The sequence below is a fragment of the Mchenga conophoros genome, linkage group LG3 (genome assembly GCF_057382185.1).
Source record: "Mchenga conophoros isolate Kocher_MC1m ecotype Shallow Benthic linkage group LG3, M_conophoros_male_GT1.1, whole genome shotgun sequence".
Taxonomy (NCBI): domain Eukaryota; kingdom Metazoa; phylum Chordata; class Actinopteri; order Cichliformes; family Cichlidae; genus Mchenga; species Mchenga conophoros.
The window spans coordinates 57,328,843-57,340,758 of NC_140528.1; the positions used below are offsets into that span (position 1 = coordinate 57,328,843).

The following is an 11,916-nucleotide window of genomic DNA, read 5'->3' on the forward strand; positions in this document are numbered from 1 at the left end:
ATAAGTTATAAAACTACAGTCTGAAAGCTTTTACTGTTAAATGACAGTAAAGTGCCAGTAACGGGCCTCGGCTGCAGTAAGCTGTTGTTTTTACAGCATGGTGTCATAGATTACAGCAACAGTTTCTTTCTGTAAATGTACAAAATAGTGCGGTTATGTCAGTGTACTCACTCTGATCTCTATAAACAGCCCTGCCTCTGCTGTACACGGGAGGAGTAGTGAGGCTGTTTTTAACACTTTAACAAAGTGAGCGTGAGTGCTGGCAGGATACTATCAATTACCGTAGGACTCTTGAACACGGTTTGTACCTATGCAAACACTGGAAACGGCATCTCACCTGTACAACTTCTAACACCAAATAACCAAACTTAGTTTAAATATTCAGTTTTATCTTTATTTTAAACTATCCACTACGTGTTGTTCGTTGCCTTGGTGTTATTCATTCGGACAAAGGATTTTGACAAACCCACAGTGCTTATATGATTACTAAAAATGTGACACATATTTTTGGAGGCTGCTGTCACTAGGCGAAATCAGTCACACAGACGGGTGCTATACAAAAAAACTCTTTCTGACTGCTTTGATCGCTAGCAGATTGCCACAGTCGCCTGTGGTTTACACTACAGACACTAGCTTGTCTGCAAAAATATTAACACTCTGAGCTGTAGTTTATCACTGCTTGGAGAGTAGTTTGCAAATGTTGCACAAAAGTCTTTCATATAAACTAGGTTTTCAGGCAGCACCTCTTTGTGACGAGTTTAATGTTGGCAACCTCCAGCAACCACACACCAACTGGTTGCATAATATACACACAACCAGTGGCTGCCGGGCAGCTGTCAGCTGTTCTTTAGGCTTTTGTGACTAAGGTGTTATTTGGCAAAGATGTTTAAAACCCTCCGATATTAGAGCGATAACCCCAACAATCAGGTGACACCCTTATGAGCAAATACATGACAATCCCATGCACAACCAGGCTCAGACAGGAACAGCTATACACTTAATCAAAAGGCAAGTTTTTAATTTAGTCTTAAAAATAGACGGTCTCCCAGTCTAATGTAGGAGCTGGTTCCATAGGAGAGAGGCAGGAATCACCAGACACCTCACCATACGATGTTATTACAATGCTTAACTCACGATACCATTTTTTGCGACCTTGAATGTTTTGCAACATGTTGAGTATTGTAATAACACATTGTATATTTTGATTTATCACCTTTTTTCAAAGTTAGTCGCAGAGTGAGATTGTGGAGGATACCTGCACCATCACTAAAACCTGCCATAAATACCACCATCAGATAGTTTCAACAACTTCAGTCTCAACAGGGTCGAGCTGGCAGTTGCATGCAGTCTGTTTGAATTAGTGTGATTTTTGATGATTTGTCACAGTTGTTGCAGTAAATTCACATTTGACTATTACATGTGTTCTCAGCAAACCTTCCTGTTCTCCAGGAATACAGCCAGTTAAGTGGAGTCCTCTCGACTTGTGCATGAGATAAGCCCTCTTGTTCGTAGTATTCCCAGAATATTTACTTTTTTTTAATAGAATATGAAAATTTAGTGCCCCTGTATTGCTACGATAGAGCAAAATATCACAATACTATGCTGTATCAAACCTGCCTACCTCTTAACCCAACCCACTCTGCCTGACATTGTATGTTTAGAAACGTGAGAGTAAGTAAGCCTGCAGTCTGAGAGCAAAGTGCTCTGTTAGGGTAATTTGATACTAAAATATATATCAGATATGAAGGGGCCTGATCATTTAGGACTTGGTGTGTAAGGAGGAGGATTTTAAATTTGATTCTGGATCTAACAGGCGCCAGTTAAGAGAAAGTCCTGTCAGTTCTCTCACTGCAGTGTTTTAGATCAGCCGAAGGCTTTTCAGGGAGCTTAAAGACGGCCTTGTTCATAGCAGAATTCCAGGGTGTGCTACACCTTTTGGGTTTTTTTTGGTTGTAATTTGGTTGCATCAGGTTGTTGTTTCTTCTCTTATCCGTGTATCCCTGCCTTTCCGTCAGTCCATCCCTCCCTCCCTCCCCATGGCTAGCAAACAGAGGGGCAGCATTCCAGCAGTGTCAAAGCATCTGTATTGTGGCATGCTGCTCACATTGTTGTGTCAGACAAAGGCTCGCTCTCAGCGGAATAACCCAGCTGGACGGCGGCCATCGCCACGGGTCATTCGGGGCTGCTGGGCCGCACCACAACAACCGACCTGACAGCCCGACCCAGCAATGATAGCAGGGCAGGAAACAAACATTTTATTTGTGAGCGCGTGTGTGTGTGTGTGTGTGTGTGTGTGTGTGTGTGTGTGTGTGTGTGTGTGTGTGTGTGTGTGTGTGTGTGTGTGTGTGTGTGTGTGTGTGTGTGTGTGTGTGTTTGCTTGCTGGCAGCGAGCAGAATCCAAAGTTCACCGGCCACGCACACTTATTACCAGACAAACAGATTTTATTATACAACGAGGAGTTCAAGCCAAGCCTCCTCCGACAGAGATGTCTCACATTTGTGCTGCTTCTCTCAGGCGGTGATCTGTGACCGTGCAACTGCTGTAGTTCTACTTTCTTCTTCTGTGATTGTAAACCTGCGGCTTGTGTCATTAATCGTGCCCTTTTTAAGATTACCAAACTGTTGGGCAACCTCTAAGCGTGGTGATAACCATTCCTGAGCTGGCAGAAGAGGGTCGAGTGTTTTTGCAACCCCTGCAGTGTCTTCCAACGCACGACCCCTCAGAAGCCACCAGAACCCCCACCTTTTCAGGATTTGGAGAAATGTTTGGGGGGCTGAGCCCAAAGCCAGACAGGGTCTGGTTCCAGTCAAAATTGGCACCGCTAGCCTTCAAAATGTCCAAAAAGATCATATCGACAGCCCCCCCCCCCCCCCCCCCCTCCAATCAGTGAACCACAAACATTCCTGTTTCTGTGTGTGTGCTGTGATAATGTGTAATAGTTTTTCTATTAGCCCGTGGTCTCATTATAATTGTTCTCATTTTCCAGCTTGCTTTTTTTGTTTGTACAAACAGCAGTGAAAATGCTTGTTACGCTTTAAAGTTGGTTTTTTTTGTTTTTTTAAGTGCTTCCTGTAGGGCTGCTCAATTAATTGAATTTTAATCACGATTACGATCTGGGCTTTCAACGATCATTAAAAATGACTGAGCCGATTATTAGCCCCTCCCTCATTTATCCGCGACACCTTAAAGGCCGGTCCGTGAAAATATTGTCGGGCATAAACCGGTCCGTGGCGCAAAAAAGGTTGGAGACCGCTGATTAAGAGGACCCGAGGGAAACTCGGAAAGCTAAGCAGAAGTTATTTGGAGAGGAGAGAGTGACTGCCTTTTGGTTGAAAAGAGAGGTTAAAAAAAACTTCAGTGGTGTTGCACACTATTTTATATTATTTTTTTAAAGTCATTGTTAACCCTTTAAAGCCGGTCAGAGCAGCATGCTCCGTTTTGCATAACTATTTTTAAATCCCTGTAGAACCGGAACCATGTAAGCTAGCGCAATAATTTTTTTTGCATATGAAACTTACATCTTATGCCATCAGCTTGTCCTCGGTCACGGTTTCCTTCCACATAAAGCTTTGCAAAAATTGCATAAAAAGCGCTTGCAGGAACAAAAACATAATATTCCAGAAACACGCTTTGCCATTCCTATCAGCTGTTCGTAACACTTCCCACAGTGAAATGATGCACATGCTGTTTTCTTTGCAAATTTGCATCATAGGATTGTTTTTTGTTTTTCCTGCAGTATATAAAAATTGCTGTATCTCCGAAATAAAACTATGAAGACACTCAAAATAAATTTCCTGTGGTGGGAAACTATTTTTTGCAACTTTATTGTATTTAAAGTTTTGAGGGATAAACCTCTTAAACTTCTCCAAGTAGAAATATATGTAAACAAAACAAAAGCGATTTTCAATTTTTTTTGTAGTTTATTGCACTTTTTTGCAATTTATGTAATTACTATGGACTTAATACATACATATTATTAAAATATGGGCTATAACAGTTGTATTGATGTATAGCAACTTGAAATGCTCCCACAAATGGCACTACAGCATGTAAAAAAATAATATAAGCTCTGGTGGACTTGGTTCTATAGTAGGTCTTAAAGGGTTAAATAAATATCGTCAAATAATCGTGATCTCAATTTCAGTGAAAATAATCGTGATTATCATTTTTGCCATAATCGAGCAGCCCTAGCTTCCTGTCTTTTGCTTAACCGTCTGGAGTCAAGTGTGCAACTGGCTGATTTTACCACAAACATTTTTAACGAATTACTTTTATCATTTAAAATGCAAATACAAGATGCAAATTTCTAAACCTAGTGTACACACAGGACACATCACAGGGCTTACAGCTGGCATTTTAAAATTGTTTATCATAACTCTGGTTTTACTTGTCTTTACTCAGCCTGTCAACACAATTTAAAAAACGGAATTTATTCGCGAGCCAGCGTTCTGCGGGTTACATCGTCTTAAATCGGTCATGTGATTTGGTCGCGGCAGCACGTGTGTCAACACTACAAGGTTAAACAAAAGTTCCACATCCAGAGATACTCACTTCAATATATGACAGCATTTCCTCACACAATAAACTTTTACTCAGGAAGTATAGCCAGGGAATTTAACAGTTGCCAAAGTATGGCAGGGAAAACCACCCTGGCTCTTGTTTTGAAAGTCTAGTGTTTTCTTATGGGCTGATTTGCCGGGCAGGCTGCTGTTGTGGCGGTCCACGGGACGTACCTCTTCTGCACAGCAGCTTCTCATTCTGCTCTGGATCCTCTGTGAGCTGCAGGTCTAGAACTTGTTTATGTGGAGCTATCCCATACTCGCTGAGGGCTCCAACCTGCAATCCAGTCCTCCATGGAGAGGCAGCTGAAAAGTCACAAAGTATTTTGCATATTAGATACTTGGAGAGGAGAAAGTTACAATTAATAATTACAGCAAACGTCCTTTTGCCTCTTCTAGGTGGAGCTTACTTTCAGTTGTGTAGAGACAGAAAGGAAAGTCGTTCCTCTTGTTGTTCAGCTGCTCCCGCACACAAGAAAACCTTTACTATAAGAAGAAGGAACAAGTCAGTCAAATAATAAATAAAAAATATATGAATTAATACCAATTACAAGTATCTGGCACTGATACTGTCATGTTTTCCTGACCTAACTAGCTACCCCGGTGCCCATGCTTGGTAAACCTGTGCTGTTGTGTCTTACTGACACTCCACACCTCACAGGTTTATGCCTTTAACGACGTGTAATCTCAACCTGTTTGTTCATTTGGAGGCTGATGATAGCTTCATGTAAATTCTTGAAGTTGTTGGTTTTTGTCTTGATTTTTTGAAAAGAAAAAAAATATACATTCTTCCCAAACTCCCAAACAGATTGTTCTTTTTTGTATTTGGCTGCCTGTGGTCAGTGTCATGTTGTCGCTAGTTTGTTGTTTTTGTGTTTGTCTTCATGTTTTCACTAACATGCTTTTTCCCCCCCCCCTCTCTCTGTGTCTCAGACTGAGCGACGGAGGTTCATCGCGCGCCGCAGCCCCCCCTCCTCTTCATCCTCATCTCTCTGCTCGCGGCACTTGACTCAGCCTGTGACCTTTGGCCTCCAACGCCGTTGCCCTCTGACCTTCACTGAGACTGAGAAGCTGCTCCCTTCTGATCGCAGACAAAATGTCAAAAACAAACACAAAAAACCGCTTGCAGTTTTTAAAAAAAGTGTTTTTCATTTTTTGTTTTTCCTCTGTTTTATATGCATATCGTCCCTTTTTTTTCTTTCTTCTTCTTCTTTTTTATTTTTTTTTAAATTAACAAATAATCCTCCCTCTCTTGACCGACGCTGCCAGCGTGCGCTGCTTCCCCGCCCCCTCTCAGAGACAGTTGGGCTCGTACTTATTCAACAAACAGAGGGTGAACTTTGGCTGAGGGGCGTCCTTGCATCTGCACAGAGCCTTTTTATCAGATGGTTCTGCTTCTCCATATAGTATTAAAAAAGAAAAAAGGGAAAATGAAATTCAAAGGCATTACGGCACAGACTTGGATTTTTTTTTTATGTTGATTTGAATTTAAATAGTCATCATTTATTATTATTATTATTATTACTATTACTATTATTATTCTAATTTCTTTAACCCCTTGTGTAATCCATCCTGAATGCCGTATAGTTATTACATATTGGATAAAGTGTTTATTTTTTTAATTCCTTAACCCCCTTTAATGGTACAAGCTCGCGGCTGGGCCCGTTTCAGTTTCAGAGTGGCATTGTACGAGTATCGCGTTTGATCCCAGGTACGACGCAGTACCGGCACCCTTTGGATCATCATGTAGCAGGGCGCTTGCGCCTCAGCGACACGTTAGCACCCATTGCCTGAGCGGGCCTGCTCTAAAGGGCTAAAATCAGCTGCAGTACTGCGCCAGTGTGGGTTTGTCAGAGTACCAATGCAACCTTAAAGCATTACTCCTCATGTTATATAGTGCTGATTATTTATATGTTAATGCAGGTACAAATGTTTCGGTACATTTCACTTTGTTTGTTCTTCTGACTGATGGTACTCAGCAGGGCGGGGAATTGTTATGGCCACTGGTGGAACACTGCAGTGTTTTCGGTGTCATTTACAATCCACTCATTAGAAGTCTGATAATCTTAAAAGTGAAGCTACAGCTAGCAGTCGGTTAGCAAGGAGTAGCATAGAAAGTCAGAACAGGAGCCAAAAGGTGTTCAAAAGTAATTTTACACAAAGTCCAGTTAAAAGAAATTGTGTTCTGCTCAAACTTTAAATTTTAAACCCAATTTATATCCATTTAATGCTGGCTAGGTGTTTAAATATTGCACTACAGAGCACAGAAAGTCACTAAAATAGCAGTTCTTTTGTTTTACTTGCACAAAAATGAAAATGTATATCACTAAAAGGCAAAAAAATACACCTAAAAATATAAAAGTATTGTTAATATGAGCAAGGCCATAAATAAAGATACAGAGATACAACAGTACATGCCATCTTGTTAAAGTGGGCCTGTTATGCTAATTTCTGTTTCAGTGTTTTGGTTAATTGGATTCTACTAGAGCCACTTAGCAATAATCCTTATTACATTCACCTGTTTGAAACAACCCATTTTAGCTCCCTTTAAACCAACTTTCTCCTGATGGATGCCCTTCAGCAGATAGACGGGACTCCTGTGCCTGAAATGACTGTATAAGAGATGTCTTCTCTCTGTGACATCAAAGAGAGCTAAAAGTAGAAAAAAGCCATTTTAGTTTGATTTAAGTAACTTCTGATTGGATGCCCCTCTAATAGGTTTAAGAAGCAATTAAGTGGGGCTTTTGTCTGGTTTCCATGGCATCATGGAGAGACAAAAGTAGGAAAAAAGTGTCTGAAACCAGGCATTTGGAGCAGTCTGAAGCCTGAGCTTTTGACTGTCAAAGAGCTGCATACACACAGGATAGAAACCTTGTTCCATTTAAAATAAGCATTCATCCTCATAACTGTGTGCATATGTGACAGAAAATAAGAAAAAGCATAACAGATCAACTTTGACACATTAAACCAAATTGTAAAAGCAGCTTTAGGCCATTATGTCATGACTGTTCCTTAAAGAATATATAATCGGTTTAAACACAGGCTTTATCTATGTGGATAGGTCTGCTACTCTTTTTGGGTCTTTATGCTAAGCTAAGCTAACCAGCTGCCTTCACAGATATCTGGGTGTTGTTAATGAACTCTCAGCAAGAAAATCTGATTATGTGGTTCAAAAACTCGGCTGAAAAAAAAACAAAACAACAACAAAAAAACGGATTTGTTGTTTTTGTTTGTTTTTTTTCTTCCCCGCCCTGCTGTTTCACTTGGTTCATCTTCCTCAGTTTTCTGCACAAATAACTGTTGAGTAGATCCAAGTAGTTCGTGTTTGTTTGTTTCATTCAGTTTTACCTCATGCGGTCCGTAGCACAGTTCAGATTAGCGAGGGAGAGTGGCGCCAAAGCAAACGCAGACAAACGCTGTGAAAGGTAAAAAGCACAAAGTACAGTATTGACACACTGAGATGCAAACACAGGAATAATGCACACACACACACGAAATGCAAGTGAACCATTTACTGTACTTTGTGAGCAGTGGCATGTACATACACACGCAAACCCGTACGTCAATAAGACGCATATCTCGGTCATGTGCCCCCCTCCACACACATTCCCTCATATTGCATACAGGCACAGAGGAGTCATGCAGCCCTTTTTAGTCGAGGGTACCTCCTGCGCGTCTCCGTTTCGGCCCTTTGTGAGCGGCTCTTGATGACGTGCGGGATTTTTCTCGCACATATGAATGCCGGGGTGTTCGTCAGCGGCTCCGCGTGACGTAAAGAGGTTTCCAGTAACCGGAGCTCCAGCCCCAGGTGCAGCGCACTGGACATACTTGCCCTGTGACACCCCAACCCACACACACTTATAGTGGCGCACAAATTGCCTCCTCTTTTTGTTTTGGCACCTTCACACACTAATACGCGCGTATTTAGCATTTATAGTCGCGCTGCTCTCCCACGATGTGCTTAAACTCAAAGACTGACAGCTAGACTGGTCCACAGAATTTCAGTGATTTCTTTCAGTATTTAATGCAATCATCCTGATTTTGTTTTTTTTGTTTTTTTCTTATGATTTTTTTTTTTTTTTTGTTATCCCACCTTTCCTGATGTTTTGGAATTTGCTTGTTTAACGATGCATCATCACTGTTATCCAAGCAGAGCCAGGAGCGAGGGAAGGCGTGTTTGACTTTGGTTTTGAAAGCAGCCTCGACAAGTTTAACTGAATAATCTTTGCTCCAATTTGCTCTCATTGTCCTGATACCTGATGCTGACTTGTAGCCGTTTGACCGTGCAGACTGTGGAAGCTTCTTCTCAGGTGCAGGTCCCATAAAAAAGCTGCTTGCTTTGTTCACTGAAGTTCTGAAGGGTTTTGTTTCTTAAGCCTTGTTGTAGTCGTCACTAATATCATTTTTTTTAATGCATTCTAGTTGATCTTGTTTCACTGAAGGAGTTGTGGTTAAACTTACTTTTCCTCTCATCTATTTAAATGCAGTGAAATTCTGAATGGATCAGTGTTTAAAATAATTTAAGGTAATAGGGGTGTGCGAAAATATCAACGAATTTTAAATGATTTCTTTGCAAACAGGGATAAACACAGAAAAACGTGTTTCATTAAATGTAAACTTATTAGGCGATAGGCCTGGATCAGTCGGTACAGCTGGTGTAAAGCAGCATTACATCTCTCCTACTTCAAGCCTGTTTCTGCTAGTTTCTAGCTGCATATCTTTTAGTCTATTAGAGTAGCTTAGCATGATTCACAGATCAAAATAACAAGCCTTGGTGGAGCCCCTAATTTTATCCACTGTCTGACACAACTAGCTTTTGTGTGATTGGCTGCCCATCGTGAGCAACTGGATAGGGCTTCTGGTCTGAGATGGCTGTATTGGGTTTCTCTACTCAGTGACATCACACAGACCCAAGACTAGAGACGCTGGTTTGCAACGGAGCGTTCCGAGCCGTGTGAAGCTGGCACTGATCTCAATATTTGGAAGTTTGTCGGTGTTCAGTACAAACGAGACAGAGGGCCACTTTAACACGCTCTTTCTGCTATGCTACGTTTCCATTTACACGCAGATAGAAGTGGCCAAAGATGAAGCGAGTCTTCCACAGTCTGCAAGGATCCTTCATAGCATAGAATCAGGAGGATTCAACTTCCTAACATCCTGCAATTAGCAAACGTGTCTCGATTAGCACAAACATTTAAAAAACCGTGGCCACGCTTTCCCACCACCCCGGCTCTGTTTTCAGACTCGTGCAATGATGATGACAGACCCCTGAAAATGAGCACGGTCGGTTTTTCTTTTTTAAACGTGACGTGTCTTATGTGAATTTAAGCGATTTTTTTTTTTCGCACCCCCGACCTCCCCACCCCATCTTCTCTTTTTGAGTGAACAAAGAGTTAAATCAGTGGCCCGTTGAGACAAATGAGAAATTTTTTTTTTCCTTTTTTGGTTGTTTATTTTTCTTTTTTGTGTACTTTGCTACAGCAATGTGTTGCTTTTGGGGTTTTCATGCTAAATGGTAGAGCTAGTTTTTTTTCTTTCCCCCACATAATTTATTTGAAAATTGTACACGTCAGATTTGATCCTCTGTTTATTTCTTTGTTATAACTGAATTCATTCACACAGAATCTGTTTATTTTGGCAACAATTCAACCTCAAAACTGTCCTGTTTTCATGTTTAGGGTGGAGAATTAAGAAAGAAATAAGGCCTACATTATACATATATATCTATATATATAATCCTGACAGAGAAGACTTAGGGTACGGCATCATTATGCAAACTTCTGTTTTTCCTCTAATCCTTTGATTTATTTTATATTCTAGTTTACAGAGGGAAGAATTCATCTTATTCCTGGTTGTTTTGTCTCATCGGAGAGGCTTCTCTGAATACAAAGCGACACAAGGATAGGGGTTTTTTGTTTTTTGTTAAGAGTACATAGGCATTTTTTGCAGTTATTTGTATAAAGAAATTGGTTACAACCTGCCTAATGTTTATTTTTTTGTAACTATATCACAGTTCTTTTGGGTTTTTTTGCTGCTGTGTAGTACAGTTATAACAACTGAAAATGCTGTCAGTGGCGAACTAAGAAGACAAAGGCGTGGGTCAGGAAAAATCCCACTCTCACCCCCGCTACCTGTGTTCTTATTTTATTTTTTCCAAGTTGAATGCTGTTGTTCATTAGCTTTACAGGAAAGAGTTCAAAAACAATACTGTGGAGGTGTGTATCCTTCGTACGTGCATTATTTTTCAGCGTCGTGTGTGTGTGTGTGTGTGTGTGTGTGTGTGTGTGTGAAGAGAGCTTAAAATTTAGAGAGAAAGAGAGAACTGGTGGGAATCCTCCTTGTGTAAATAAGGAAAACTTGAGTTGTTGCTTTTTTTTCATGTTATGATTGGCGCCTGGCAGGTGCCCCGCCCCCTCGCCCATTATTTTTTTTTAACTTCCTTTTCTCCTTGTCTCTTTTGTTTCCTTGTGGAGAGAAAAGGGGGGTCGGAGGGGGTACGCGGAGGCGATTTGAGCATCGGCATAGTGTTTATATTTATCAAAACTTTTTTGCTTTCGATAGAGCTATTGCAATAAAAATGTGTTCATGTAGCTGCCCTGGTCTCGGCCGTCTTCCTTCCTCTCTTTATTTTGTTTAAATTTTTTTTCGTCGGTTGAGTGTTTCTTTGCAGATCTGTGTTTGTCTTACGTTACACAACAGTTCAGTTTCTAAACACAAACAGGACTTTGACGTCACTAAAGACCCAAATAAATGTATCTGTTTTTGTCTGGGTTTGCTCAGCACACTGATGCACGTGATTCTCAAATATGCTGCGACACACCCACCCGGAGGAGCCAATGAAGTGTGAGCTAAATCATTTCAACCATCTGATGAAGGAAATATTTTTTCTTTCTTCCTCTGGGCACTCTGAAAGGCCACGAGGTTGAGAAATTCCCTGATAACTCTGGAGTCTGATAAAAACCTCTTTGAGAACCTCTGTGATTATGTCTAAAAGAATGCACCGGTGACGTCAGCAAGCGGGATTACGATAAGTCCTCTTGTCTTTAATAACCTCCTGACCCCCAAAGGGAGGCCAAATTTCCAAACTCATTTAGAGGAAATGTAAGCAGCACACACTGGGACCACCTATGCTCACGCTGACTCTTTTTAAATCATTGTTTTCAAACAAGAAATTGATTCAACTGTCGTATTTTAAAAAGTATTTAATCCTTTGTGTGTCAGGGTTAGGCTTCTTTTATTACTGGGAGATTCCGGGATAAGTCGCATCATTCAGTTCAATTTAATTTTATTAACACGGCGCATAAATCATAACAACAGCCGCCTCAGAGCACTACAAGATCCTACAATAATACAAAG

At 40.9% G+C, this 11,916-nt stretch overlaps 1 protein-coding gene across 1 annotated transcript in view; it reads left to right on the top strand.

Moving 5' to 3' along the window:
• The window catches only part of irs4b (insulin receptor substrate 4b), a 29,818-nt gene extending 18,670 nt beyond the window's left edge, over window positions 1–11,148 (top strand). Inside the window, exon 2 of the mRNA XM_085264101.1 lies at window positions 5,494–11,148. Coding sequence (XP_085120227.1) covers window positions 5,494–5,498 — 5 coding nt within the window. The 3' untranslated portion in view covers window positions 5,499–11,148. The remainder of the gene's footprint in view (window positions 1–5,493) is intronic.
• The last annotated feature ends 768 nt before the right edge of the window (window positions 11,149–11,916 follow it).